This window comes from Sapajus apella, unplaced genomic scaffold, assembly GCF_009761245.1.
Source record: "Sapajus apella isolate SASKATOON/1434 unplaced genomic scaffold, GSC_monkey_1.0 scaffold2, whole genome shotgun sequence".
In the NCBI taxonomy this organism is placed as follows: Eukaryota; Metazoa; Chordata; class Mammalia; order Primates; family Cebidae; genus Sapajus; species Sapajus apella.
This window is the reverse complement of record NW_022436942.1, coordinates 38,328,570-38,355,562: the sequence shown is the minus strand read 5'-3', so window position 1 is coordinate 38,355,562 and position 26,993 is coordinate 38,328,570. Positions and strand designations below refer to the sequence as shown.

Below are 26,993 nucleotides of genomic sequence, written 5' to 3'. Positions count from 1 at the left end.
CTTTGTTTTTCTATAATTTGATTTCTGACTACAGTAGTTAAATACTAGTGCTCAAGTGGAAAAGGACTTGTCCGGCCATTTCGTGATAAGTATAAAACTTATGACACCAGCCATTTTGGTCATCTGATCCCTGAGTCATCCTAAGGGTTTTTCTTCCTAGGCTCAACCTGTATCTTTTAACTGCTTATAGACAGCATATTTATTTGTTCTATTGACAGGAGGCATATTTCTTTGTGTGTGGCTGTGGTGGGGAATCTGAAGAAGTCTCTGAAATAAATACAACCATTAAGATTTTAAAATGCCACTTTTTGGTCATCAGTTTAAAAGCTGTTACCAATCAGCTGCCTCTTGCAGGCAGAGATGGAAAGTCTTTGGGTTGAAAGACACTTGAAATCAGTGATTAGGAGGAAGATGGTCTTTCATTTCCAAACATGGAGGCCGGATGTCAAACATCTCTAGTTTCCTCTAAAGACAAAATCAATATTTTTTTTTTTTTTTAAAAAGGGAAAAATGAACTGAAAGAAACCTTCCTAAGTTTGCTGTAATAATATCCTGCACCTCTTTGCCTGCACCCACAAATGCTTACAGCTGGCTGCTCTGCTCTAATGACCGCGTCTCATTCTGCCTTGCCACTTGGCTCCTTCTCAGCTCCTGCCTGATCATATTTCGAAATGTCATTCACGTTTATGCAGGCCAGTGCACAAAACAAAATTAATTTAACTCACAATGGCGCATTAATATTATTACTTTTGACACCATGGAAAGCTTATTAACTATAGCTTGTCACAGGCCTCTCTGAGTGCCTAACTGCAACATTGAGAGGAAAAGTAATATGATCTAAAGGTTTTCTTGATCACTAGATATTGTAAAAAGTCAGAGTAGCTGAGTTTTTTCAATAGTTATGCATTCACTGTCCTTCTGTGAATGGCAAGAAAATGTGTTCCATTTTGCTGTACTATCCTTTAAGGAACTATTTTATGGCACATGCTTTAAGCTTTGCATATTTTTCTCTCTATCAATAAATATGGTCTTTATTTCAAAGAGGTAGTAGGAAATTTAAGTTACATAGTTAATGTGTAAGTTAGAGTAGCCCAGGAGCCTAGAGGAAGGAAAAGAGAAAAGGGAGCTAATATTCACTGGATACTTGTTGGTTTTCGGTGTTTTTGCATACTGCATCTCATCTAATCCTTACAATAACACTGTGATGAGGTTTTATATTCTCTGTCTTATGCATAAGAACATTAAAGCACAGGGAGGTAGGCTGACTTCAAGTTTGCACAGCTAGTAAATGGCAGAGGCAATCCGAACCCAGGTCTGACTACAAAAACATTCGTATTCTATGAACCTTATCTGTAGCCATGCTAAATCAGCGTAAAAGGAGGAAATCACAGGCCTTACATGAAATGGGCAATCCTTTCTCTGTTTTCCATAAACTGTAAGTTTCATGGAAATGATTTTATATAAATTTTTGAATTACTCAAAGCTGGCATTTATAATTAGATCTGAATTTGGCATCTAAAAGGCAATAGAAAGCTTAAAATAAGTTCACTATATATTTTATGTATGAAATTAAGTGTTTAACAGTATTTATTCCTTGTTCAGTATCCAAATGGTTTGTTTTCTCACATCCACCAAAAATAAGTTTATTTGCTTCTTTTCTTTTCAGCCATAACATAGCTTTTTACTGCCTAGGAAGGTTTATTAGTCACACTCTTAAACTGATTTAAAAAGTAACACTGTAAATACCAGGAACTCTCATTCTCTGAGCTTCTGGTAGGCTAGCCAGGGAGTTAACTCTCCTTAATCATCAGAAGCAGGCCAAAGGCCTTATTAAAATAAGCAGATGGTTTGGCCCCCACTACAATGCCCATGCTTTTCTTGGGAAGATACTTAAATGGGACTCATATATTACAGCAGAATGTCCCAAGGTTAAGAGGTTTTTTGCAATAGAGCAAACTTACCAACTACCAAAGAGTTTTCTGACATGGCCAGAAAAAGGAAACAAAAAATGTGATGGCTACTTATAATATAGCCCAACTGGCATTCAAAAGGCAAGCTTTAAAAACCATGCTTCAAGAAAGTATTTTGGATTAATATGATTGTGTCATGGTATCGCAAAGGTATTGAAAGTCTTTTAATAAGATATTTTCTGCTATATTATTCTAGGGTATAAGTCTTTATGTATTTATTTTTGTCCCGTTCTTTGTAGGGTAGGGAATATTCACAAAAAGCTTTTTTTGCCAGTCATGATTATTTCCAGCAACATGACTTTTCTTAGCTGTTTCCAAATGTCTCAGTTTCTAGTGATATATGTATGATGCTGCACATCTCAGACCCCACAGACGCACCACAGGGGTGTGCTAGGTCTTATTTTTAAAAGCTAATTCATTTTGACCTTCCTATTTTCTCATTTATTAAAGGCAAATGCTAAATGCTTCTCTTGAACAATCTACTGGATGCTTTTGGAACAAACTAATTTGGAAAAAGATAAAGAATCTTACCAGATGGATCTAAGTTACAATGGCCCACTCAGTGTGTATGCTCTTGCTGGCAGAGGTCTTGAGAGGAGAAAAGGGAATGAAGGCAGGGTCATGTGGGTTTACTCACTTTTTCTTAAAACTCATGGCAGAGCACTTAATGTAAGTCTGTTCTTCAACCATAATATAATGGACTGAGTTCTGAAAGAGTGGTCATTTGTTGCATCAAATGTGTATGTCTGTGTGTGTGCATTTGTATCTGTGTGTATTGAAAATGGGAACAAAAATATCATAATCTTAGCCTCCTAAGATAATTATCCTCATTTCAGATTTCCAATTATTTTTATACATATGCAAATGTTTTTAAAAAACGCTACAAAAGCATATATATAATTTATATATAATTTTATATTTTGATTTTTCTATTTAACATACTAAAGCATTTTTCCATATAAGTATGTCTAACGGCTATCTAATATTCCACGAAGTCATAGTATAAGTAGCCATTTTATTATTGTTGAAAATTGAGCCTATTTTATTTTTTCCCCATTTATTTATTTTATTGCATTTTAGGTATTGGGGTACATGTGAAGAACATGTAAAATTGTTGCATAGGTACACACGTGGCAGTGTGATTTGCTGCCTTCCTCCCCATCACCTACATCTGGCATTTCTCCCCTTGCTATCTCTCCCCAGCTCCCCACCCCCCACCGTCCCTCCCCTATTTCTCCCCAACTGACCCCAGTGTGTAGTGCTCCCCTCCCTGTGTCCATGTGTTCTCATTGTTCAACACTCGCCTACGAGTGAAAACATGCGGTGTTTGATCTTCTGCTCTTCTGTCAGTTTGCTGAGAATGATGGTTTCCAGGTTCATCCATGTCCCTACAAAGGACCCAAACTCATCGTTTTTGATGGCTGCATAATATTCCATGGTGTATATGTGCCACATTTTCCCTATCCAGTCTATCGTCGATGGGCATTTGGGTTGGTTCCAGGTCTTTGCTATTGTAAACAGTGCTGCAATGAACATTCGTGTGCACGTGTCCTTACAGTAGAACGATTTGTAATCCTTTGGATATATACCCAGTAATGGGATTGCTGGGTCAAATGGAATTCCTATTTCTAGGTCCTTGAGGAATCGCCACACTGTCTTCCACAATGGTTGAACTAATTTACACTCCCACCAACAGTGCAAAAGTGTTCCTATTTCTCCACATCCTCTCCAGCATCTGTTGTCTCCAGATTTTTTAATGATCGCCATTCTAACCGGCATGAGATGGTATCTCAGTGTAGTTTTGATTTGCATTTCTCTGATGACCAGTGATGATGAGCATTTTTTCATATGTTTGTATGTCTTCTTTTGTAAAGTGTCTGTTCATAACCTTTGCCTACTTTTGAATGGGCTTGTTAGTTTTTTTCTTGTCAATCTGTTTTAGTTCTTTGTAAATTCTGGATAACAGCCTTTTGTCAGATGGGTAAACTGCAAAAATTTTTTCCCATTCTGTTGGTTGCCGATTCACTTTAATGACTGTTTCTTTTGCTGTGCAGAAGTTGTGGAGTTTGATTAGGTCCCATTTGTCTATTTTGGCTTTTGCTGTCAATGCTTTTGGTGTTTTGGTCATGAAGTCCTTGCCTACACCTATGTCCTGAATGGTTTTGCCTAGATTTTCTTCTAGGGTTTTTATGGTGTTAGGTCTTATGTTTAAGTCTTTAATCCATCTGGAGTTAATTTTAGTGTAAGGTGTCAGGAAGGGGTCCAGTTTCTGCTTTCTGCACATGTGAGCCTATTTTAATATGTAAAATTATGTTAGAGCGAGTCGGCATCCATAAATATGGGTATGTATAGTATTTCAGATATAACAGCTAGAGGCTTAGTTTGTTAGTGTTTCTATTTGCCGTAATTCTTCATAATGTAAAATTTCACATTGCTGGACTGAAGTTTTTGGTGTCAAGTAAACTTCATTGAAATAAAAGATTTTTAAAATTTTGTACCTTTTTTTACAAGGTACCTGGTAGGAAAGTCAACTTATGACTATTGTTCGTATTACATTTATCCAACTTTCCATTGAGAGTTTGTGCCTATGGGTACTTGCCCAAGAATGTCAGCCAGGGCTGATACATGGAAACCCACTCTGGCAAATCAGATTTCCAAATCTGTCATTGTATTCCACAGCATCAGGAATTAGTTTCCTCTATGTTTCACTGTCAAAAGTGGATTACTTTGGAAGACACTAAAAACCCAAGTGCTGTTATCATTGTTTGTCAAAGTAATTGTAGAGAGTATGCCCTACTGTGATGGGTCTTACAAAAATGCAGGGAGAGATTAGAAGTGAACAAAAAAGAGAAAATGCATGTAAGCCTTGATTTAGATTGATGCTACTGTTCTTTCCCCCCATGGCTTTGCTTTTAAATACCTTCTTTGATGAATTACAGGGTTGTGAGATCCCACGGAGATCACCTTGTCTATTCCCTTACCTTGAAGCAAGACTACAAATCCGTGCCCCAATTCTTATTTTTAAAAATCCTCCAAAGAAGTTGGTTCTTTCAGATATCCATTTCAACATTTAATACTTTCAGTAGGGTCTTAATTGGGTTTACTTTTTCTTCCCACATTTGAATGCCTTTCTATTTGGATTTTGGTGTCTTTAGAAAGTCATCCCCAGTTGCCTCAAGTGGAGGTTTTTCCCTTAATTAATAAATACTCATCACTGCATTCGCTCATTCTGAAAAAGAGATTCGGGTTCTATTTTAAGAGCCCCAAACAGATTAGAAACTACCATATATGCGACATAATTGAAGGAATGCCCAATGTCCTGAGGTTTGAGGATGGAGAGAATTTGGTTCAGAAATACAGGGCTAGGTTCCAAGGGCTTCTATAGCACATGTAAGTGTCCTGCAAATGTGAGACAATGTTAATAATATTCAATGATACACCCATAAGAAAAAAGAGAATGTGAATCTTACTTAAACTTATCACTTGTATGATGACCTACATTTGGACGACAAATATGGACTAATAAAAATAGAAATATATGGAACATGAAAGTAATTCCAAACAGATGCAGACATTTAAGTGATAAATCTGAGTTTTTTTAAAAGGAAGGATAAGGCACAGAAGATGATGCCAGCAGCAGTTTCCATTTGAGGATAGATGAGTCCTCAATTTTCACAGTCTTAGAATATGTTTGAATAAGTTATGCCTTAAACTCTTTGGGAGATTTTAGCTTACTATTTACAAAATTTTTGTTTAGCCACGCTAGAACTTGCATTTAGGATGAACCATTTTCGTTCTCAGTTCTGAAGTCAAGTGCATGTGATTTCAACTGGAAAGGGGGCATGCTGAATGGCCCATTTTCTTAGAGAACATTAACCAGGTTGTTTACTGATAATGGGAGGATTGGTGGGAAATGGTGGGTCACTCCATTTTGGCCTGAGAGGAACAATCAACTGCACCCCTCTGTTATGTTCCCAGCCTCTGCTTCTCTCCTTTCGTCCTGGCACTCTAGTGGCTGGGCAAGTGGCTGTGCTCCACTTGGAGGAGATCACGCAATACCTGAAGAATTATCTTCCTGTAGAAATTACACATGATGAACTGGTTTCTGCTCCCAGTTATTTAAGTTCCAGCTCAGGGCACTGAATTCATTATGTGCTGAACATGAGAATCTGAAAGACAGTTTGGTTCTTGTGCTTACTCAGTTTTTCCATGAATATATCTCCTGATAACTTCTACAACACATTTTGGTAAACGCTAGTCTCAGACTCAAACCCAGTGCACTGAAGAGCAGCACTGGCCTAAACTAGCCTTGTTAAAATTCAGCTATGTCCCATCCCTTTTCTATCTCCAGGTTCAGTTCAGTTGTCTATGGAGTAGCAGTCACTGGGATAAACTATTTTCTTTCCTCTACCATACCAAAAGAGGAAGAATTAGAATTCAAACTGCCTGTATGATAATTTAAATAGGCACCTATTAAAGTTATCCCTGATCACTTTTTCAGGAAAACCTTCAATCAATTTATTAAAAGAGGAAAGACCACCACAGTCACATGATACATTTTTTTTTCATAAATTCATTACCAGGTTCCCTCATACTTTTTTTGAACATTTCCTGAACTCCCAAATACTAGAAATTTAACATGAAGCCCCTTTAACAGAATTTAAAAATAGAGAAAATAGTAATTAACATAGACTTTGGAATAAAGCAAACTTTTGATTTAAATTTCTGCCATTACTTGCTTAGTTATATGATTCTAGAAAAGTTTCTTAGCCTCTGTGAGTCTCAGTTTCCTCATTTGCAAATTTGGCTTAATAATATCTGTAACATATTTTGTGAGATTTCATTGAACTAATTAGTTATTTCAGATTTAAATTAAACTTATCCATTGTTTTTCTTCTCAAGGGGACTGACCAGCATTTAGAATCACAAAATTGGAAAGTTCTGAAAAAGGAACGCAAGCCAGCAGGTAGAAGGGGTTGGGTTTGGGGATTTGCAGTGGTGGTAAAAATCAGTCTTCAGAAATCACCCAAGAAAGGTGCGCTGACACAGGACACCAGGGCTAGCACCAGCTGACATGAAGTTTTGAGAGTCATAACTGAAACTGACGATAACCATTCCTTATCTAATACAGACTAGTTATGCTGCAAGATTCAGATCTAACAAAATATGTTGACAAATTTAGCAGAGTTGTACATAAAATTGGTCAGAATAATTCCTGTAATGATGACATGGAAACCTCCAGGCATTTTATTCTTTAAAATATTAAAGAGTAGGATTTCAAAAAAGGATAATTTGGGGACCAAATCACAAGTATTTAGTAATTATCTAGTTTTGTAAGATGTAGCATGTGCTTTTTCTCTCCCTACTTTTCTTTCTTTCATGAGGGGTAGGGTTTTGGGATGGAAATTCAGGAGAATAGTCAGTGCCATAGTTCACATTGCAGTACATTTTAGGGAACCATACGTTTTTGATAGGTTTCTTAATTTTTAAAAATTTTAAAATGTTGGGCAAATCTTCACAGCTCAGTATCTTACCCCAGCCCGAGAGTACTAATAAAGAGCTTATATTGCATTATGAAACACAGGGGCTTAGAAAACTCTAAGCATCCAGAACATTTACTTTGAAAAGACATTTCTCATATATGAGTACTCCTAATTAAGTGCTATTTGGAGAACATTAAAATATACACTTCACTGATCTTTAGTGTTTTAGGTATAATTACAAAGATGGATATTCTCCTCCATGCTCCTCATCCTATCTGGTAAAAGAAAAGGTGATGAAAGAGATGGAAGTGATTACTGATCTTTTTCAGGAACTTGCAATATCGTGGAATGGAATAAACCAAAGGATGGGGGATAGAGGGACTTGAAAACAGAAGCATTTGAATTTTATATGGGATTTTTCACACATAGGTGTATCATGGAAAGAGTGGCCCAGAAATCTTGGGAGCAGCTAAGAGACTTGGAAAAGGTGTTGAATGGATGCTGGCTACTGCAGCCCTCCCTTGGTTCCATGTGGTGTTGTGGTGTTGGCAGAATGGTTGGGGGTTTGGAGTAAGGAAACACACAACTATAGAGCATGTGTAGAGTGTATGTGTTGCAGACCAAAACATCATCCCTAGCGTAGGTCCTGCAACCTCTTTCTAACTTAGAGGAAATTTAACATGATGGATAAGAACCTTGCAGTCAGACAAAATTCTGAATCTCAGCCCTCCTCTTATTAGCTACTTGGCCACATGGAATTCCAGCTTCTCTGAGTTTCACCTTCTTTGTCTATACATTGGGGATAATAAGGGTGCCTACCCCACAGTGTTGTGAGTAAATGAGTTACACACAGCACAATGCTTGGCTTAAACAGATACTTAATAGATGTGAGCTTAAACATGGGTAAAGGTAACTTTGCACAATACATGATATTCCGGGTAACAGAGAGCACTGTTTACCAAAAAGAAACAAAAATGGCATCTTTTTAACCCAAATCAGGCAATCCTACTGCAACACGTAGGTTCCATTGCCTTATGTCATCTTCAAACATGGCTACACGGCCCCAGCGCAAACACATCAGTATACACAGCTTGGAAAGTCAATGACCTTGAAAAGAGGCAAGCATCTCACCTCAGATTCTAAGTTAAACATTAACGTTGATTTTATCTCAGGCAGGCATTTCAAAGGCTGCTTTCTATATTCACTGTTTATGACTTAGACTATCCAAAAATATATTCTAAAATAAAAACATAAAATTCCACACTCTCTACCTATTTTAATATTCTAATCTCACCCTGTTTTTGTTTTTTGACACAGAGATACAATTAAGAGCAGACTATTTCTGACACTATGTTGGTTTCTGAAAGACATTTTTTTCTCCTCTCTTTAAAACACTAGCAGAATGTGAAAATTCAGGAAAGCACCTTCTCAGAATATTGATTTATTCATATAGAATCAGAGCTTAAAGGGAAGAGCAGTTGGTTAACTTGTGGCAAATCATAACCTCTGACCACATTCCAGAGTATATTTGCAGCTTTGAGAATGAGAAAGTTGACTAGAGATAGTTTCAAATTTTCCTTTTGTACATGGGGCCTTTCACTTCACTCATAAATGTTCCTGTCTGTATTCAAGTGTTATCCAGGGTCCAGAAATTTATTCTTGCATATTAACTAGTTATAGTCCACATGAAAAGAGAAATATTGGTGTAGAAGGCTTTCAGAGGGGATGCTGGAAACAGGAGAGTGAAAATTACCTGGTGACCATTGAACAGGCCCCCGAAAAAAAAAGTCCTTAACCGAGGAATTTAGAAGGGAGTAAGGACCACCTGGTGACTATCAAGCTGGTCAAACAGAGGCAAAACTCCTTATCTGGGAAAATGAGAAATAATTAGACTTCCCTAATGTCTACAGTTGGCCTCTGGTTCCAGGCCTTTTTCAACCTTTCTAAGTAATTAAAATTTCTATACAGAGATGTATAGAAACACCAGATGTAGAGAATGTTTAAATTAGGAGAATGGTCAGTGCTGCAGTTCACAATGCAGTACATTTAGGGACTCTTACAGCTCGGTAGCTTTCTTTCTTTAAAAACTTTTAAATTTTGATCAATTCTTCATAGGTCAGTATCTTACCTCTGGAATGCCATGTCAAAACTCATTTTGCAACTTTTGCTGACATTAACACACCCAAATATCTACAAATGTAATCATTTATCATGACCTATGGGGCTCATATGGTCCAAATTACCCTTAAGCTCCCGCCTTCAGGTCCATGAATAACCCTAAGGAAAAATTCACCACAGTGTGCTGACCACTTCCTGATGCCAGGGCACTGACACCTCTCCCGGCAGTCACCTCTGACAACATTGCCCTGTAAGTGTTTTAAAGTTGTAAGCAGATAAGCTTGGCGTGAGGTAGCTTTGTGTGCCCCAGGTTTGCCTACTGTGCAATGTTCTGCTGCTCTCCAAGCCAGAAGTCTGCCAGCTCCTGAAGCCCAGGAGCAAGTCACCCCAGTGAGTACTCTGCTATCTCTGGTTCACAATCTCACTGTGGCCTGTCCCAGGGGGAAAATAATTGCATATAATTAATGATTCGAGAGACATTTAAAGTAAAGCAAAAAGTAAGAGGAGTGGAGATAAGCATGGCAGGGTGACAGCCAGTGCCAGAAGTTGTTTTGCATAAAGTAGGCTGACAGGGAATTCTTCTATCAGCTTTCCGGGGGGGAAAAAAAGCTTAGGGGTCATTCCACTTTGCCTTCCGGCACTTGAAATCTGGGAAGAATGGAAGGGAGTGGTGATAAAGATGCTGAGATGTTCACCAGCCCTGCAGCCAGAGTGAAAATACTCCTCAACTTTTTAAATGGTTCTGGAAACAATGGATTGCTTTTCCCCCATAAAATAGTGAAAGTGAATGGCTACTTGATGGATCTGATTGCTTATTTTAGGAATTCATTTGGCAGTGGACAAACCTGTGCTAGACTAATAACTTTTAAATTTCAAACACATAAGTACATAATTTGTTTTACATTTTTCAATAGCATTTAATATATGAAGAAATAAGGCTGAGTTGATGTGATTTGGACCCTGAGTTCTGTGCTTATTTGATCTATGCCATACTTTTTCCTAAGTGCTAACTACTGTGATGTGAAAAAGTGCTAAGACAATTTCCTCACTTATAAAAAGCTTATATTCTACCTATTGAGACAGCAGGAATAGGTAAACAAGGCATCTTTTTATGTAACAGCATTGTGTGGCTATGCACCTACACTTAAAGAATAAGCGTGTGTATAATGAAGTGCCAGCTGGATGCTGCAGGATAGCCAACATAGTACCCAGGTCAAATCAAGGCAATGCTGAGCATCATCAAGAAGTCTAGTGAGAATGAGAAGAAAACATGATTGAAGCCCATACGGTAGGTATCACAGTACATTCCTATATAGGCTATTACCTGGGGTCCTGGTCATCTTAGCTTTAAGAAGTGTGATACATACACCTGCCTATGAACCAGCAGTTCAGGAGAAATAAAACCATATGTCCATAGAAAGCTGTACATGTACAACAGCTCTATTTCTAACAATCTCAAACTGGAAGCAACCCAAAAGTCCACCAATAGGAACATGGATAAATCTTGATATATTCACATAATAGAATACCACTTAGCAATAAAAGGGAGCGCAATACTACTGTATGAAGAATCTCAAAAACATCATCTTGAGCTGAAGAAGCCAGACACAAAATAATATGATTCCATGGTACATAGCTCAAAACAGGCAAATTAATCAATGGTGAGAAAAATCAGAACAGAGGTTACCTCTAGGGGCTTGGGCTAAGATACATTGGAAAGAGTTATGAGGAACTTTTTGGGGGGAAAGAAATGTTCTGTAGCTTGACTGCAGTGGTGTTACACCATGCATAGAGTTGTTACACTGCGTATAGAGTTGTCAAGACTCATCGAACTGTACGCTTAACATCTGTGCATTTTACTGCATGCCAATTTTATCTCAATTTAAAAAGTCATGATGTTGCTAGAAAAAAGGTCCAGAAAAGAGCAACCTGGGGAATCTCTGAGAAGCTATAGTATGAAAACAAGATGCAAAAAGATTGGTTCTCAGGTTTAAAACTTTGTTTTCCTGTAAAACGTAATTTTACGGGAAAATTAAGCATAAAACTTCTTATCCTAAAGGAGAGTAGACTAGAAGAAAATGGCTATGGAGTCAGAAAAACTGGCATTTACATCCTGAGTTCTCATTGGCTAGCCTATGTCCTAGGCCTGGGTTCCTCATTTCTGAAAAGGGAACCTTAGTACTGACCTTACATCAGTAGAAATGGTAATAAGGAGTGTGATTTTGGAGACAAGTGTTCTAGTTTAAAGAGAGACTAGAATATTTTCAGCAAATATCCCAAAACTTTTGAAACAGTCCCAGGAAAGACAGTCCCAGCATACCTGAGTGCTGTTTCACATGGGACCCCAGTCAGCCTGGAGCATCACACTTTGATGTTTAGGATCTCCGTCCTGGAAACTGCATTTTAATAAACAGATTTAGGACTGGGTGTGGTGATTCACACTTTACGAGGCGGAGGTGGAAGGACTGCTTGAGGCCCGGAGTTTGAGGACAAACTGAGTAACATAGCAAGATCCTGTCTCTACAAACCACAAAAAAAATATATTAGCTAGGCATGGTGGTGGTACCAGCTACTTGGGAGGCCGAGGTGGGAAGATTGCTTGGGTTTGGGAGTTTGAGGCTGCAGTGAGCTGCCGTTGTGCCACTGTACTCCAGCCTGGGTGACAAAGAGAGACGCCGTCTCAAAAATTTTTTTTAAATTAAATTAAATTAAATTTAAAAATAATAAGAAAAATAAAAAATAAGAAACAGCTTATTGAGAAAAATGGTATTTATTCATATACTATAAAATTTATTTATTTAAAGTGTACAGTTTGGTGAATTTTAGTATATTAACTGGGTTATGTAACCATTATTGCTATCTAATTCTAGAAGATACTCATCACTCCAAAAAAAAAATCCCATACCCATTATCTGTCATTCCCCATTCCTTATCCCACCCCTATCCTTAGGCATGAATCTACTTTCCACCTGTGGATTTGCCTATTTTTGTTCATCAATGTTATAGCATGGATCAGCACTTCATTTCTTTTTGTGGCTAAGTAATTTTCTATCGTATGGGCCACATTTTGTTTATCCATTCATCACTTGATGAACATTTTGGTTGTTTCTACTTTTTTTGGCTGTTATGAAAAATGCTACTATTGTTCTTGTAACATTTTTTTGGTGTGTGTACATGAGTTTCCATTTTTCTTGGGTAGATCTTAGTAGAATTGTTTAGTAGAATTGGCAACTTTAACATTTTGAGGAACTGTCAAACTGGTTTCCAAAGTGGCTACATCATTTTACATTCCCAGTAGCAACGTATAAGAATTCCAATTTCTTCACATCTTCACCAACACTTGTTATTGTCTGTCTTATTTTAGCAGAACCTAAAAACTTTGAGTTCCTTTGTGTGGTGTCAGAGCTTAGGAGTTAATTGGTACACAGTCACTGAGGTCACATCAGGGTAGCACTATCTTCCACTCACATGTGCTGAGCCTTACATTGGGTTTGTTCTTTGTGAAATCTTTGTGAACCCCACAGACTCTTGCACATGGGATCGAGGCTCAGATATCTACTCTTTTATTAAAACCATGTTTGACAATGCCTTCTGAACACTTAGGCTGTCCCAATGTCCTCAAAAAAGGAAGGATATAAGTCTAGTCATCAGAGCAATGCTTTTCAGTTGGCAAGGAAATAAGGGCTCTGACCAATGTTTTCAATAACAAAAACCACTAATACTTTTTGAGAGCTTATCTGCTGCCAAGTATTGTTCTATGTGCTTTACATGAATTATCTCATTTAGAGTGTGCCACAACTCAGGGAGGTGAGTAATGTTATCTCATTTTGTGAAAGGATTAAGCAACATGCCCAAGGACACAACAGTAGTAAGTGGGGTCATAGTGATCCACATAGGCTGAGCTTTAATCTACCCTGCAGTTCTGTCTCACCATTAATTCATAATTGACTAAGCTTAGTGGGCCTTCCTTTTTTTTTTAAAAAAAAAACAACTTTATTTCAACATAACTATGCTTACAGAAATACACATATATTGGTTAATAGAATGCAATTTAAGCTTAACTTATCCTACACAATTTGGACCAAAAACTTGGTACATGGTTTAAGATTTAAAAAAAAGATTTGTAATCTGGTTTATTTTTATCTATTACAAATGTATAAAAGATCCTCCCTCAAATGCTGCTAAAGAAGGCAGCAAGAACCTTGAGAAATTTACCTTTGGTTTGCCTCAGAAAAATAACACGTATTGCACTGCATAAGTTTATAAAATTTGCAACAAAACACTCTTGTAATGTTTAAATAGAATTAGAATTAGAAATTTCAATAACTAATGGGATTGGAAGGGACTGGGAGGGAACTTACATACACATGTGAAACTGTAAAAGCTATCTGATTTAGTAAGCATTGTATGTTGATTGTAAACCTACACAAACCAAGATTCATATAATCTCCTCAATCTGAATTAACACTATCTGTTCATTTCATCTGCTGAGGTCAACCAGGAAACTGGCAACATTAGCTGTTAAGTTTTTCTGACTTAAGCAAAAAAGAAAATTAAGTTTCTTCCTCAGCCTTTCAGTCCACTATAGGCAAGACAGTATACTACAGGCGAGGTATTCCTTCCATTGTCAACATTCATAGGGTGATATGCAATGAGGTCTACTTGAGTTTTAATTTCAGCACTTATATATAAAACAGCCTCCAAAGTTAATTACACATGACTTTAGAAGTGACTGTAAAAAATAAAATGGCCCTTCTTAGAAGACTAGAGCAAAACGTCCAGCCATAATTATAGGCCTTATCAAAAAACAAATGCAGCCCCTTGTGAATTACACAATAAAACAAAAAAGTTGCCACAAAATAAGAAGCAGCTCTGAAGAAAAGAGGAAAATCTTTTCTTACTTAAAAAATCTTGAAAACTTAAAAAATCTTGAAAACCAACATGAATATAGGTTCAAAAGATAGTTAAGATATTTGTTTTCATAAAACTACCTAAGAGTAAGGCTTATAATGTATTCTAATAGTTCAAGTTTATCACTAGTTACTAAACATCAATTTACAAATAACACATTCATTTTTTGTTCTTTCATTAAAAGGGAAAATTCTAACTTAAATTTTATCTAGTGTGGGGGAGTGGGACTAGAAAACAAAAAGATGCAAACAGTTCCATGTAAATATCACATTTTTCAAATGGAAGAACTTCCAACTGGACCAGAAGTTCATACTGCTAATAATATTTTTCAATGAATGATTTTTAATAAATACAACTACATGGCATTAAGGTTTAGAACCTAATACAGGCCTGACAATCAAGTCCTTATTTTCTGGCAGAAGGCTTCAAGTCCGATCAATTTCCAGTAACAATGTTTTTTACCAACTGATTTAATAATAAAGGGTTTTAATTTCCTTCATGTTTTTGTTTTTAGCATTCCAGTCTTAAAGACTAGATTAGAATTTAGTTCAATTCCCCAGAAGGCAAATGTTTTTTCTTTTGCAGTGTGAAGGAATCCACAAGAAACCGCTTCCCCAAACTAATTCCTGATAGCCAATCTGTGCTTAAGGTGAATCTTTCTCTATGCAATGTGAACGGTCACTTAGGTAAAATGTACCCATGAACATTAAAACTGGTTGTTAGAAAGAATGAACTACCTTTATAATTTAAGTTTTAAAGCATAAATATTTGCAGCTTAATATTCTCTTGACAGTGATTGTTGGAGCCTAGAATTCAACATTTACAATTTCCATTTGTTCACCACAAAACACACACCATTATCACACAACTTACTCCTCATGTCTTAAGAGAAGAATCTTCTGCTTTTTAAAAATCTTTCATTTCCCAGTCAATTCTATGTTCAAACAAGCTTCACTCTCAGATTTTTAACAAGTTTTCCACCCACAGATTATTAATGCTTTTCCTAATCTTTCATGTTGTACTGCCAAAATCTGAAACCTGCCTCAAAGAGATCATCAGATTTTAAAAAATGAAACATAAAGTGGTTATTTCTAAATAGAATATGGGAGGTCAGAATTCAAGATTCCCTACTGGGATCATATTTTGTTTACTGCAATGAATAACTGCTATCAGTTAGAAAAATCCTACACTGGATTCTTTCATACTCTTTGGCAAATGGACAAAGACAAAAATGTTTTGGAATACATGCCCTTTTTCATACAAGTGCCCCCATGGGAATACCAGGATAGCTGCAATTCATTTGAGGCCTCAACTGTAGAAAGAGCCTATCATAGAGACAGCCAGGGCACCCACTAGTTTGTGAAGATCCCTGAGAAAGTATGATTTTTAAAAATCCGGCCTGAATGTGTTTCACTAGCCTTTTTCACTGTATAGGAAAGTTGTAGCTGGTCTACCAGCACTCATACATACTACCTCCCTTATCCTAGGTTTGCCATGTAATAGCTATGGCTTTGGAATCTCCCAAGTGATATTCTATAAAACTTGAAGGAATAATTATGTCTTCTAATTCCAGGTTTGAAGTTTCCAAATATTGTTTCCTGTTGTGTATGTGCAGATGACGCACCCGTAGACTCGCTCCTTAGCCCCAGCTCTGGTGTGGTGTTTCAGGTGTGCAGTGTAGGGATCGTATTGATTGGTATTGTAGCCACAGTAGTCACACTGAATAGGGACCTTGGAGAAATCTCCCTCTTCTGCCTTGGAAGAGCCAGATTCCCTGGCTTTTGCTTGCCTCTCTGCATTTTCTTACACAAAGAATTTCTTGGCACTGTGAACGCTGATGTGAAGCACAAACCGTTCTTCAGAGTCTGCTTTGTGTTGGCATGACTTACAGTGAAAGGATTTGGTCTTCGAGTTCTTGCCTTTGTCCTCTGCTCCAGGTGTTTCAGGAGGAAGATCTTTATTTGAGCCGTAAATCTCTGGAGCAGCTGATGCCTCAAATACAGGCTGAAGTTCTACAACGCTGAGTTCCAGACTTCTCAGTTCCACATTTTCCAGTCCATGAAGTTCACCTTTTATTTCAGCAGACTCTTCAAGTCCTTCTCCTTTTTCACTGTCTGAAAAGTTGTTATGCTCAACAGGCATCAATTTTGCCATCTGTCTTTCTTCACTGACCAGGTAATCACAGCAGCTGCCACTTACTTCCCCAGTGAAGGCTACATTTGCCAGCATGATAAGCTGAGGTGCAGCCAGTTCAGCTTTGGAGAAGTCATGCAAGTCATACATGTCTTTAGGCAAGGCCATTCCAATGCTGCCACTGCAGGTAAACAGCCCTCCTTCTCCAGAAGACTGCCCCATCACCTGGGTGGCCATAACTGTATTCAAGCAGGCAGCATTCAGGCTTCTCTGGCTGCCCCCGGGCTCACCCAATGCCCAGGTCTGGGTGCTCCGGGAGTCTTCGAACTTCACTACCCCGCGGCGTCTGGCAGGAGCATGGCACAGCCCCGCCAGCTCGGGAGGTCAAACGGCCAAACCTGGGTGTCTATCTTATTCACTACTGTATTCCCTGAAATTAGCACAATTCCTGGCTTATCAAAGAGGCTTAATACATATATAATGAATCCATGAAAGAATGAATAAATAAAATGAATTTGCAGTATTTAAAAGCTCTTGTTCATAACTGGCAGGAATTTAGTCATGTTTAAAGCAAGTAAGTTTGTGTGTCTGTGTATGCTTCCTCTGTCTTGGATTCTTTAGTTGCTCAAGCTCTTGTTTTTCAGCAAGTCCTCATTCTCCTCCCTTATTCTGTAGTACAGCTAGTACAACTCAGTCACTGACATTTCATCTAATTGCAGAGTAACAGATTGTAATGGATTAAAGATTTTACAGCACAAACATTTGGCCTGCTCAAAGGTAGGTAGGAGTAAGACAGAAGGTAAAAACATCTAATTTGAAGATTCACAAACAAGATAAAAAAAATTGCTCCGAAGCATATGATGAACTCAAAAGAAAAGATTACATTTTAAAAGGTTTAAATCTGTGGAAGACAAAACAAGGCATTCTCCTGGTTGCTCACACTGCTTCCCACTCAAAATCCTCTTCATTATTTCAATAATATGAAAAAGCAGATGTAGACAAGACTGCTCTTGTCTACATGATTATTCTCATTCTCCTTTTGTTTTATATTTGTTCCTATATCAATCCCCACTTAGTTTCTGCTTTGCCAGGCTATATACATGAAATCAGGCTCCCAAAACCACTTTCCACTGCTTTATTTAAAATTCAACTGAAAACTCTCAGTCCTTTTATTCTTTGGATAAAAAGAAAATCTTATACTTACATTGATTTCTATTAAAACAATTATATTTTCTTGGTACTACGTGTATCAGAATTTATTTTTCCTAATGAGAATTTTCCCCATGGCAACCCGTTTGAGAGACCATGTAACAATGTTAATGCACAAAGCATTTAGGACAGAGTCAGAATATAAATCTCACAAGAACATCCATCTCATCACTTTACCTCAGTAATTAAAACTTTTATCTAATTTGATCATCAGCTAATAGCCTACACTTGACCCTACACAGTTATAACCATTTCGATGAAATTTACCTTTTCAAGACAAAGACAAGTCATTATTGAGAGCAGATAAAATAATATATTATACACTAAGAAAGATATTTGGAGAGAGGGACTGGAATTCAAAAATGTTTTGGGATACCATATAAGCAGTGCAACTGGAATAGCTGGGTATCTTTCAAAGGTGATATAACATTAGAATACATGTTTGTTAAATTCTAATTTGTTTGACCAATCTACTTGAAAGTATTTGTTTAAGCACTTTGGATGTTGCAGTTACAGTGCAATGTGCTGGGCATAAATAGATAAACAAAACAGACAATATCCTTGCACTCTCTTCATGGAAGTATGGCAATGTAGAGTGAAAATGGGTTTGGGAACCAGATAGATCTGAAAAAAACAAGACAGATTCTTTAAAGAAGGTGGTGTGGGCTGGGTACAGTGGCTCATTTGTGTAATCCCAGTACATTGGGAGGCTGAGGTGGGTGAATCACTTGAGGTCAGGAGTTGAAGACCAGCCTGACCAACATGGTGAAACCTCATCTGTACTAAAAATGCAAAAATTAGCTGGGTGTGGTGGTGGGCATCTGTAATCCCAGCTACTCAGGAGAATTGCTTGAACCCAGGAGGCAGAGGTTGCAGTGAGCCAAGATCATGCCACTGCACTCCAGCCTGGGCGAGACTCAGTCTCAAAAAATGGAAAGTGTAGGCTTTTAGACCTGTGTTTGAATTAGTTCTGGCACTGCCTGGGTGAACTTGGACACATTACTTAAACTTTCCTGGGTTTCAGGTCCCTTCCTTCTCTGTTTTGTAAAACAGATTTCATAATGCCAATTTTGAGGAATGTTATGAGAATTTTGTTTTCGCTTTTTTTGTCAGCATACAGTAGACTTTTAGTAAATGGTAGCTATTATTCGTGTTTATAGCATAGGTAGAGAAGTTAATATAGGCTTTAATGAAGATGAACTTTGGAAACTAGAGAGCCAGGCTGTGAGCCAAAACCTTTGGGTGGTTGTCGCTGTGACGGGGAAGGCAGGTGCACTGGGGCTAACGTACGACAATGGGAGGGAGAACAAAGGAAGGCAGTAAAAGTGCATTTTGAAAACGCCCAGGGTCTCTCCTCGCTTTAATTCTTCCTTCAAATTGCAGTCTAATTTGTATTACTTTTCAAGGGAATTTAAAATAAAAAAAATTATATTTTTGTTTAGAAACTCTGAAGTAAGAATTTGGATTTCTTCTACCTGTGCCTGAAAAGTCTTTTTAACTAGAACGGTAATCAAATTACAGTCCTGCATACAAGAGAGATATTTCAAGTTATTTGCTTTTGCCTATCGTGTTCTTGGAAACCATATCATAAAGTGGATAACATTTATTATGCATAAGAATACAATTATAATTGGTGACAGAAATTCAAACCAAACACTCAAACTCAAATAAACCACAGCTATGGCCCAAGATACCATAAAAAATGAAACACGTCTATACTTCTGTAGCAATTTCAAGGGAAATCAATATGTTCCAAGTCCCATGATATGGACACACAGATATTAGGTACACTAATACATATTGTAGCTTTAATATACTAATTAAAATAATCCAGTACTACTAAGCTATATCTACTATATTATAAAATTGATTAACAACAAATATTCTAGGCATGATAAACTTAGATTTTGTTCCCATTCTTTGAGTTCTCCCTAGAACTAATTCTTTCCCATTTTCCTCTAGATCAATTTCCATGATGTAAGCAGAGACTTACACCATAGCTCTAAGTCTTAAATTTAAACAAAAGTTAAATTAAGCTAATCTATGAGCTCCAGGTACATTATGGAAACAGGATAAAAAAGAGGGTTACAGAGAGGAAGGAGACACTGAATAAGCCTTTAATAAACAAACAAACAAACAAAAGTTATTGAAACAAAATCTGTTATCATTTTCAAAATCATAAACATAAACAATAACAAGGCTGATTTTGCTAAGCATCTGTACTGCCTCTATCTTTAAAGAAACATATCAAAAAAAACCCCAAAGAGGCACTAAACTATTCTCAGCATTCAGAGCTAGGACATTTTGCTGATTAGCTTTCAGAACACTTTAACCTTCACTTGTAAAATAGGAACACAATGACCATTAATACGGACTTTAAAAAGGGCATTTGGAATCATTTCTTAGAGTATAATAAACATCTCCATTCATTCATTCAAAAATATTTTTGCACGCCTACTAGGTGCTTGCCTCTGTGATTAGACTTGGTGAGGAACCATAGACATGGCTGCTGCCTGGATGGTGGGGAAGATAAACAATGAACAAGTAAAGGGAAACAAGTGTAACTTCCTGAAATGCTATAGATGCAAATTAATGTTTTTGTTACATTTCTCAAATGTGATAGGTTGTGAATGACCAGGAAGGTTCTCATTGGCATCCCTGTTTAAAGTTCCAGCGATTAACCTTTTATAAGGATTTCCAATCAGGGCATTGACTGTTAGGTGGAGATTCTTGGAAAGCATAGTTGCCATCTGATTGCTAAATGTACTTAGAAACATCATCACTTCTTTCATGATCCTTGGGCATAAAAGATGCCATAAGGAATAATGACTTTAACTCATTCTGAAGAAGTACTAAAGAATTGCCCATTGGAAGTTAAAAAACTGTTGTCATTTGATTGAATATGTATTCTTCACATGCTTTTCTGTGAAGTCAATGTTTTTCTAATTAAGCTTAAAAATGTGAAATTTTCTTGCAAAATTGATTTTCCATTAAGGCACTAAAGTAGTTTCTCTCCCCTTCTGCTTGGATGCTAATTAAATTATGTTCCAACTTGTTTTAATTCTGCAATCAATTTTTTTTCCATTTGCACTGGATTACAGAATCTCATTTAAAAATCACTCTTTACCAAATTTTACACAAAGCAGAGGTGACAGACTTATTCTCTAATGGAAACAAAACAACAAAACAGTACTGGTCAAGTCGTGAGAGCTTGCAGCATATCAGGGCAGAATGTTAAAAAAAAGGCTCAGTTTTTTTCTGGTGCTATCTATTCCTTATGTTGCTTTTAGAGATAACAAACATCAGTGGAAGGCATAGAAATAAAAATAAATTTTAAAAATAGGAACAAAATGTTAAAAAGGTTTAAACATTTGATGATCTACCTGATCCTGGGTGCAGAACTGAGACAATTTTAAAAATGGACATAAGTGAAATTTATAAGAGAAAAATAGAGTCATAGCTATTTATTGTAATGTTTGAAATAATTAAGTTAAAATACTAAATGAATAGATTGTTCTAAAAGGCTAAAGATTTGTTTCAGGTTTGACTTGTGTGTACCATAAATATTTATTTTTTGAAAGATTAAAAAGAAGAAAAATCTCAAAGATTCAACATAGACTACTTAGGGCTATACATATTGGCAGCCTTTTGCAAATTGAAGAATTGTATATACTGATTACGAAGAATGATTTTGAAGCCATATACTGTGAAAAAAAAATTAAGGAACAACAATTTTATATATAGTCATCTCTAGAAACTCAGTGGATACATATTTCTGTTTTAAAGAAACAAAAATAAGAGAAAGGCTGACCTGTCTCCAAGGTCAAATTCCACCTTCATCTGTTAGAAGGTAGGGAAGTGGAGGAAGAAAGTGGTGGACCATGTATCATTAAAAAAACCTGGCAAGTGAACGGAAACCCGTGAGGTGGCTTTGATTATGTGAATTGCGGACATTACCAAGCCAAATGGAGACCTCACCAGTGATGTTTCCACCTGGAGATAGGATCGAATAGTGGAAACCATGTGCTTTTGTTGTGGCTCTTCCTGGTAAGCTTAACTCTTCCACACGACTTCCTTTTTAAACATGGGCCTAGTCACTTCCAAATGTGGTTCTTACACTATCAATGTTCCTTCCCATTTCTTTCTAAATTGCTTGTACATTATTTGGTCACTAAAATAGTACATAATCATTTAACTTACACAATTGCTTCATCATATTATGACTTATAGTTGTCAACTTTCTGGCAACAAAACCTTACTCCATTTAATGAACATCACAGAGTTGGCTGTCAGCAGGTCTGATTTAACCTGTTTAAATCCAGGTCTCTGGGAGAACAGCTTACTGTGATTAGCAGTACTGTTTCTAGATTCCAAAGCTGTTCCTTGAATTCCTTTTTCTCACTTTCTTTGATATCTTTCATCTCATTATGACATTAAAAATAATGCTTAACACTGTTAGATGAAAGCAAAACTGAAATCATGAACAAAATTGCTCATGTAAAGTGAAAAAACAATTTCTAATTTAAAAATCATAAAACTAAAGTCAATCTAAGATTTCAATTGATTCATGCAATTATAATTTTCTGCAATTAATGGACAGTGGCATGAAAAGTTAGAGCACATATTGAGAATATATAATTCTTCAGATACAAAATATAATTGAAATCTTATTTCCTTATTATGAAAAAGTTTCTAACTGGGTCTAGTCATCCAGAGATACTTTGTAAGCTAGACATTTGTCTTATACAGTTTTTCATAACCTATATATCTTGATAAAGAGAAATAGTCATTCAATGGAAAGCCAAAAATTTCTATTCCTGCGTAGAAATCAAAGAGAAAAGTCTCTAGAGTTTTACAACTATAATGGTAAAATTAATATTTCCCATTAATAACTCTTACAGATATTCAGTAAGTGCAATGGTGAGAAAAAGGATGGAGAAGTAGATAAAAATAGAGGGAAAAGGCACAAAAAAATGGGGAGATTGACACACAAAAAGGGGAAGGAGAACACACACACAAAATTAACCAAGAAAAAGGCTTGAGAGACCTCTCACATAGTGAACGTTAACCATATGCCAGACGTTATACTGGGTACTTCACATTCTATTCTATTTCATGGGTAAGTAAGATAATGGGTAAATTACATTAGGCCAGTTTCTAGATTAAAAAACTGAATGAGGAGTGTACCTAACCCCGGAGATTCCAGAGTGAAACCTATCCAGTTGGTGCTAAGTTTCAAACTCTGCTTGTACTCAAAGATTTCTGAAAGAGGAAACTTGCTCAATGGGCTACATTTCCTTAACTCAGAAAAATATTTCACAATTTTTCAGAAACCCACTGGGTGTGATCTTGGATGCCATTACCACATGATAATTATCAAGGTGAAAGTAACAAGTGTGAGCCATGCACCCTGAACAGGTGGGCATTGTGAAGTACCAGTGGTTCATGTTTTTATACTCAACCAACGAGCCAACCAAATACCAGCCAATTAATAAAAACCGATGAGCTAATAAACATTTGCTATGGCCCTACTTTATCACCCAAAGAATTTATGCAAAGTCAAACACCTCAATAAAAAACTCAGCAAAACATGGCACTACTTTGTTAAATAATTATAAGCATTGTAATTGAATGACTGAATTTTTTTTATAGATGTCCATAAGATTACTTTAGTTCACTTATGGGAAGAACTATCCATGAAATCATGTAATTTTAAAACTCAGTATTTTTCTTAGTTATTCTTGAATATCCACAGTAGAAATAAATCTGTTTCAAGATCTAAGAAAGTTTAGTTAAATGTGTATATAGGTATATATACATATATGTATATATATACACACATATATACATGTGTGTGTATATATACATATATGTGTGTATACATACATATATATGTGTATGTGTATCTATATACCTATATATGTATATAGGTGTGTGTGTTTATACATACACATACGTGTGTATATATATACACATTGTATATATGTGTGTATGTGTATATATATGAATATGTATATATATATACACACATACACACACATACTGAGACAGTATATATATATATATATATACACACACACACACACATAAAATGTATACATGTATATTACACACAAAAATATTTAAGTTCTGGTTCTTTTTAGAAAGTAGTATATATACTTATTTCCAAAAAGAAAACAGAGCTTAAGTATTTTAGTCTCCTTTTGTAAAATCAAATAGAAAATAGCAATTTTAGAATGAAAAGTTTAATTTTAGCATGGGAATTAATAAGCCTGTTCTAAAACCTCATTTCATCCTATAGGGGGTATGAAGTTCATAGCTTCAGATTGGTCACAGAAAACCTTAGGCTGAGAGGATTCCCAGGTGATGGGCTTGGTTGAGTTTCTCTGAAAGTGATCTCTGTGATCTTCCTGGCAACCCCAAGAGGACAGGGAATCCTAGGGATCTGGAGATCCTAAATGACTGAGCTGTCGGCAGTCCCTTGGGTAAATATAGCTACATGTCAGGAACTATAAAGTGACTGGGAAAAAAGCTGTTTTAAGGATTGGAGAGCTGAGGGTTTTTTGCTTTTCTGGTATTGGTCTACTGAAATGTTTGCAGAGAAAAATGCTGGTGCCAGGTAGGCATCGCATAATCAGATATGATTGATTATTATGAAGCTTAAGTGCACAAAAATATTGAACTTCCCTTTTTAAGTCATGGAAAAATACTAGCCTAAACTATTAAAACTGGGAATAAACAATATGAGGAGTAGCATAAAAATGTGAGTCATTTAAAAAAGTGGATTTAATATCAGGCTTTGTGAATTATATTTGATGTTTCACCAATTACGCTCTCATATCTTCAGGAGAAACAATGAACAGTCTGTGATATGCAGAAACAATAAGGGAAAAGTTACCATTTTATTTTTGTGTAATAACCTATGTAGAAAACACAAAATGATTGTGAAAAATATGAGGAATAAAATGATTTTTCATTGTCCTTTTAAAGGAGTAGTTGGTGTGCATGGCATTTTGTAAGCTTTCAGAAAGAGTTTCTGTGTGCCTGTGTGTTTGTGTGTGTCCAGGGTTGCTGTTTATAGATCCAGTACACAGATTTCTCACTCTCCTTTCAAATAACAGTCAGAAGACCTGTACCCTTTTTAATGAGGCGGTAAAATGCCCTTGGTCCTATTTTACCAGCTATCACCAGCTAGAGGCCCACGTTGCCCTTTGTAAAGAGTATCTCTCAATAAGTTATTATATGAGCAGCAACTGGCGAGTACAGCTTGTGATGTTAGAAATGCTAACAATTGCCTTACCTCTTCCTTCTCAGCACTTTGCAGATCACGCCATTCCTCAGTTACATGGCCAAAATCCACTGTGTTCATGGGGACTTTAAATTCTCCAATGATGTCATGCTTGGAGAAGCGATCAAAATCATACACAGCCATCACCAGGGTTTTGCCACCCAATTCCGAGTATGGCACCTTAATAAAAAGAGATGGGGATAAAATATCCAGTCATAAAAATGCTTAAAACATGTTACTTGTTCACGGTGCTTAATTTAATATTTATGTTGCATAAACAGAACAGGGAGATAATTTTGGTTTTGGTTATTTTTTAAATTGAGACTTTTGACAAACTGCTAAGGCTAAAATTACTTGAGAGAAAATGGGAATTTATAGTGATTTATTGCTTTATTTCAAAGTTCTAGAAGCTGTTAGCATTATTAATAATGGATCCTGGTATTAGTCATGCTATAAATACTTTAATAAAAGAATAAACAAGACAATTGCATTTGACTATAAATAAGTTTTTCTTATATAATATTTTGTTGTTGTTGTTATAAGTTATATTGTCTGGGTGTAACTTACTGAGAGGCAAATAACTTTTTTCAAATGTTCCATTAACTCTTTCAAGGCATATAAATGCCACAGTTCAATGGAGCAATGATTTATTAAAGGCTATGCTAGGAGTCTGAAAGGATTGAAATGATATTCGCAAGTGCCTCACCTACTCCTTAAAATAATTTGCTGATTGACAAGAACTGACTAGGAAATTGATGCTCTGAATATCAGAGATGCATTATAATATGGGTTTTGAAGTTCATTCTTGGGTATGACATGCTTTAGGATGAGTGGTGGCAAAAGGCCAAGAACTGATGAATTCTCCAGCTGTTCAAATATATCTGGGACAGATGCTATGGGTTGGGATGTTTATTAGTGACATTTTTAATATTCAGTGAAAGCAGTGCAATCCAAGCAAGCTACACTTCAGTAACTGAGTAGAAATACCTAATTAAGAAATTGTTTAGACTTGTCTTAAAGGTTTGATCAATTTTCATATACTTCCTATTATTTTATCAGTGTAAATGGTTGTCTTATGCTTCAGCAAACATTTCTCAATTAACTCTGTATATTAAGGAGGGAAGAAAAGGAAGAATATTGGACCATCTACATACAAGAAATTTTAGTTTTCCAAAGGCTTTTTCTTTTCAGTCATTTATCATCTATTTGGAATCTGATTATTAAAATGCTATGATTAAAAAGTAAGCATCACACTTTTTCCATTTTAGAAGGAATGGAAAATAAACCTTTCCAAAGAGCTGACTCTCAAAGAAAGAAACAAAATATTTCACAGTAGGGATAAACCCTTGAAAAATTTATTGTTTATCTAAAATCTCTCTAGACTTTTTGATGATTGTACTAAAAGAGCAAAAGTCAAAAACCTGGGCTTGGGGTCAGACAGACCTTGTACCAGATTTCTGGACTTTCCAACTAAAGGGCCTGGGGCAGGTGATTAAACATCAGTTTATTCATCTAGTAAATTGTGATAATACTGTAGTAGTGGATGCTTCATGGGGCTGTTTTGAGGATAAATGAATATACGTAAAACACCTAGCACAGAGGACGCACTTAAGAAATATGTATTGTTTGAATGATTAATAGCTCCTTCAGATAACAGTTTGTTTTGGGGAAAGGGAGATGAATTTAGTTTGGGGCATCTTGAGTTCCTGTTAAGTGACTGAAATCCATTGTAAAGCCATCCCTCTTTAAAGTCTCTCATGCTTCCATTCCTATATCATATTGCCTCTTGGCATTTCAAGATGAGTAATCTACAATGTCTAACCAGTTCTCTAGAAAAATCGAAGTATTTTAAAATATAGCAGAATATATCATACTTTGGAT

General features: G+C 36.4%; 1 protein-coding gene and 1 pseudogene across 6 annotated transcripts in view; both read right to left on the bottom strand.

Annotated features, from left to right (window-relative positions):
- Positions 1–26,993, bottom strand: part of SYT1 (synaptotagmin 1) — a 566,059-nt gene that overhangs the window by 120,374 nt on the left and 418,692 nt on the right. For all 6 annotated transcript variants that reach the window (XM_032296338.1, XM_032296345.1, XM_032296355.1 and 3 more), the window contains one exon: positions 25,125–25,292. In XM_032296338.1, coding sequence (XP_032152229.1) covers positions 25,125–25,292 — 168 coding nt within the window. The remainder of the gene's footprint in view (positions 1–25,124; positions 25,293–26,993) is intronic.
- Positions 14,492–18,562, bottom strand: LOC116563677 (annotated as a pseudogene).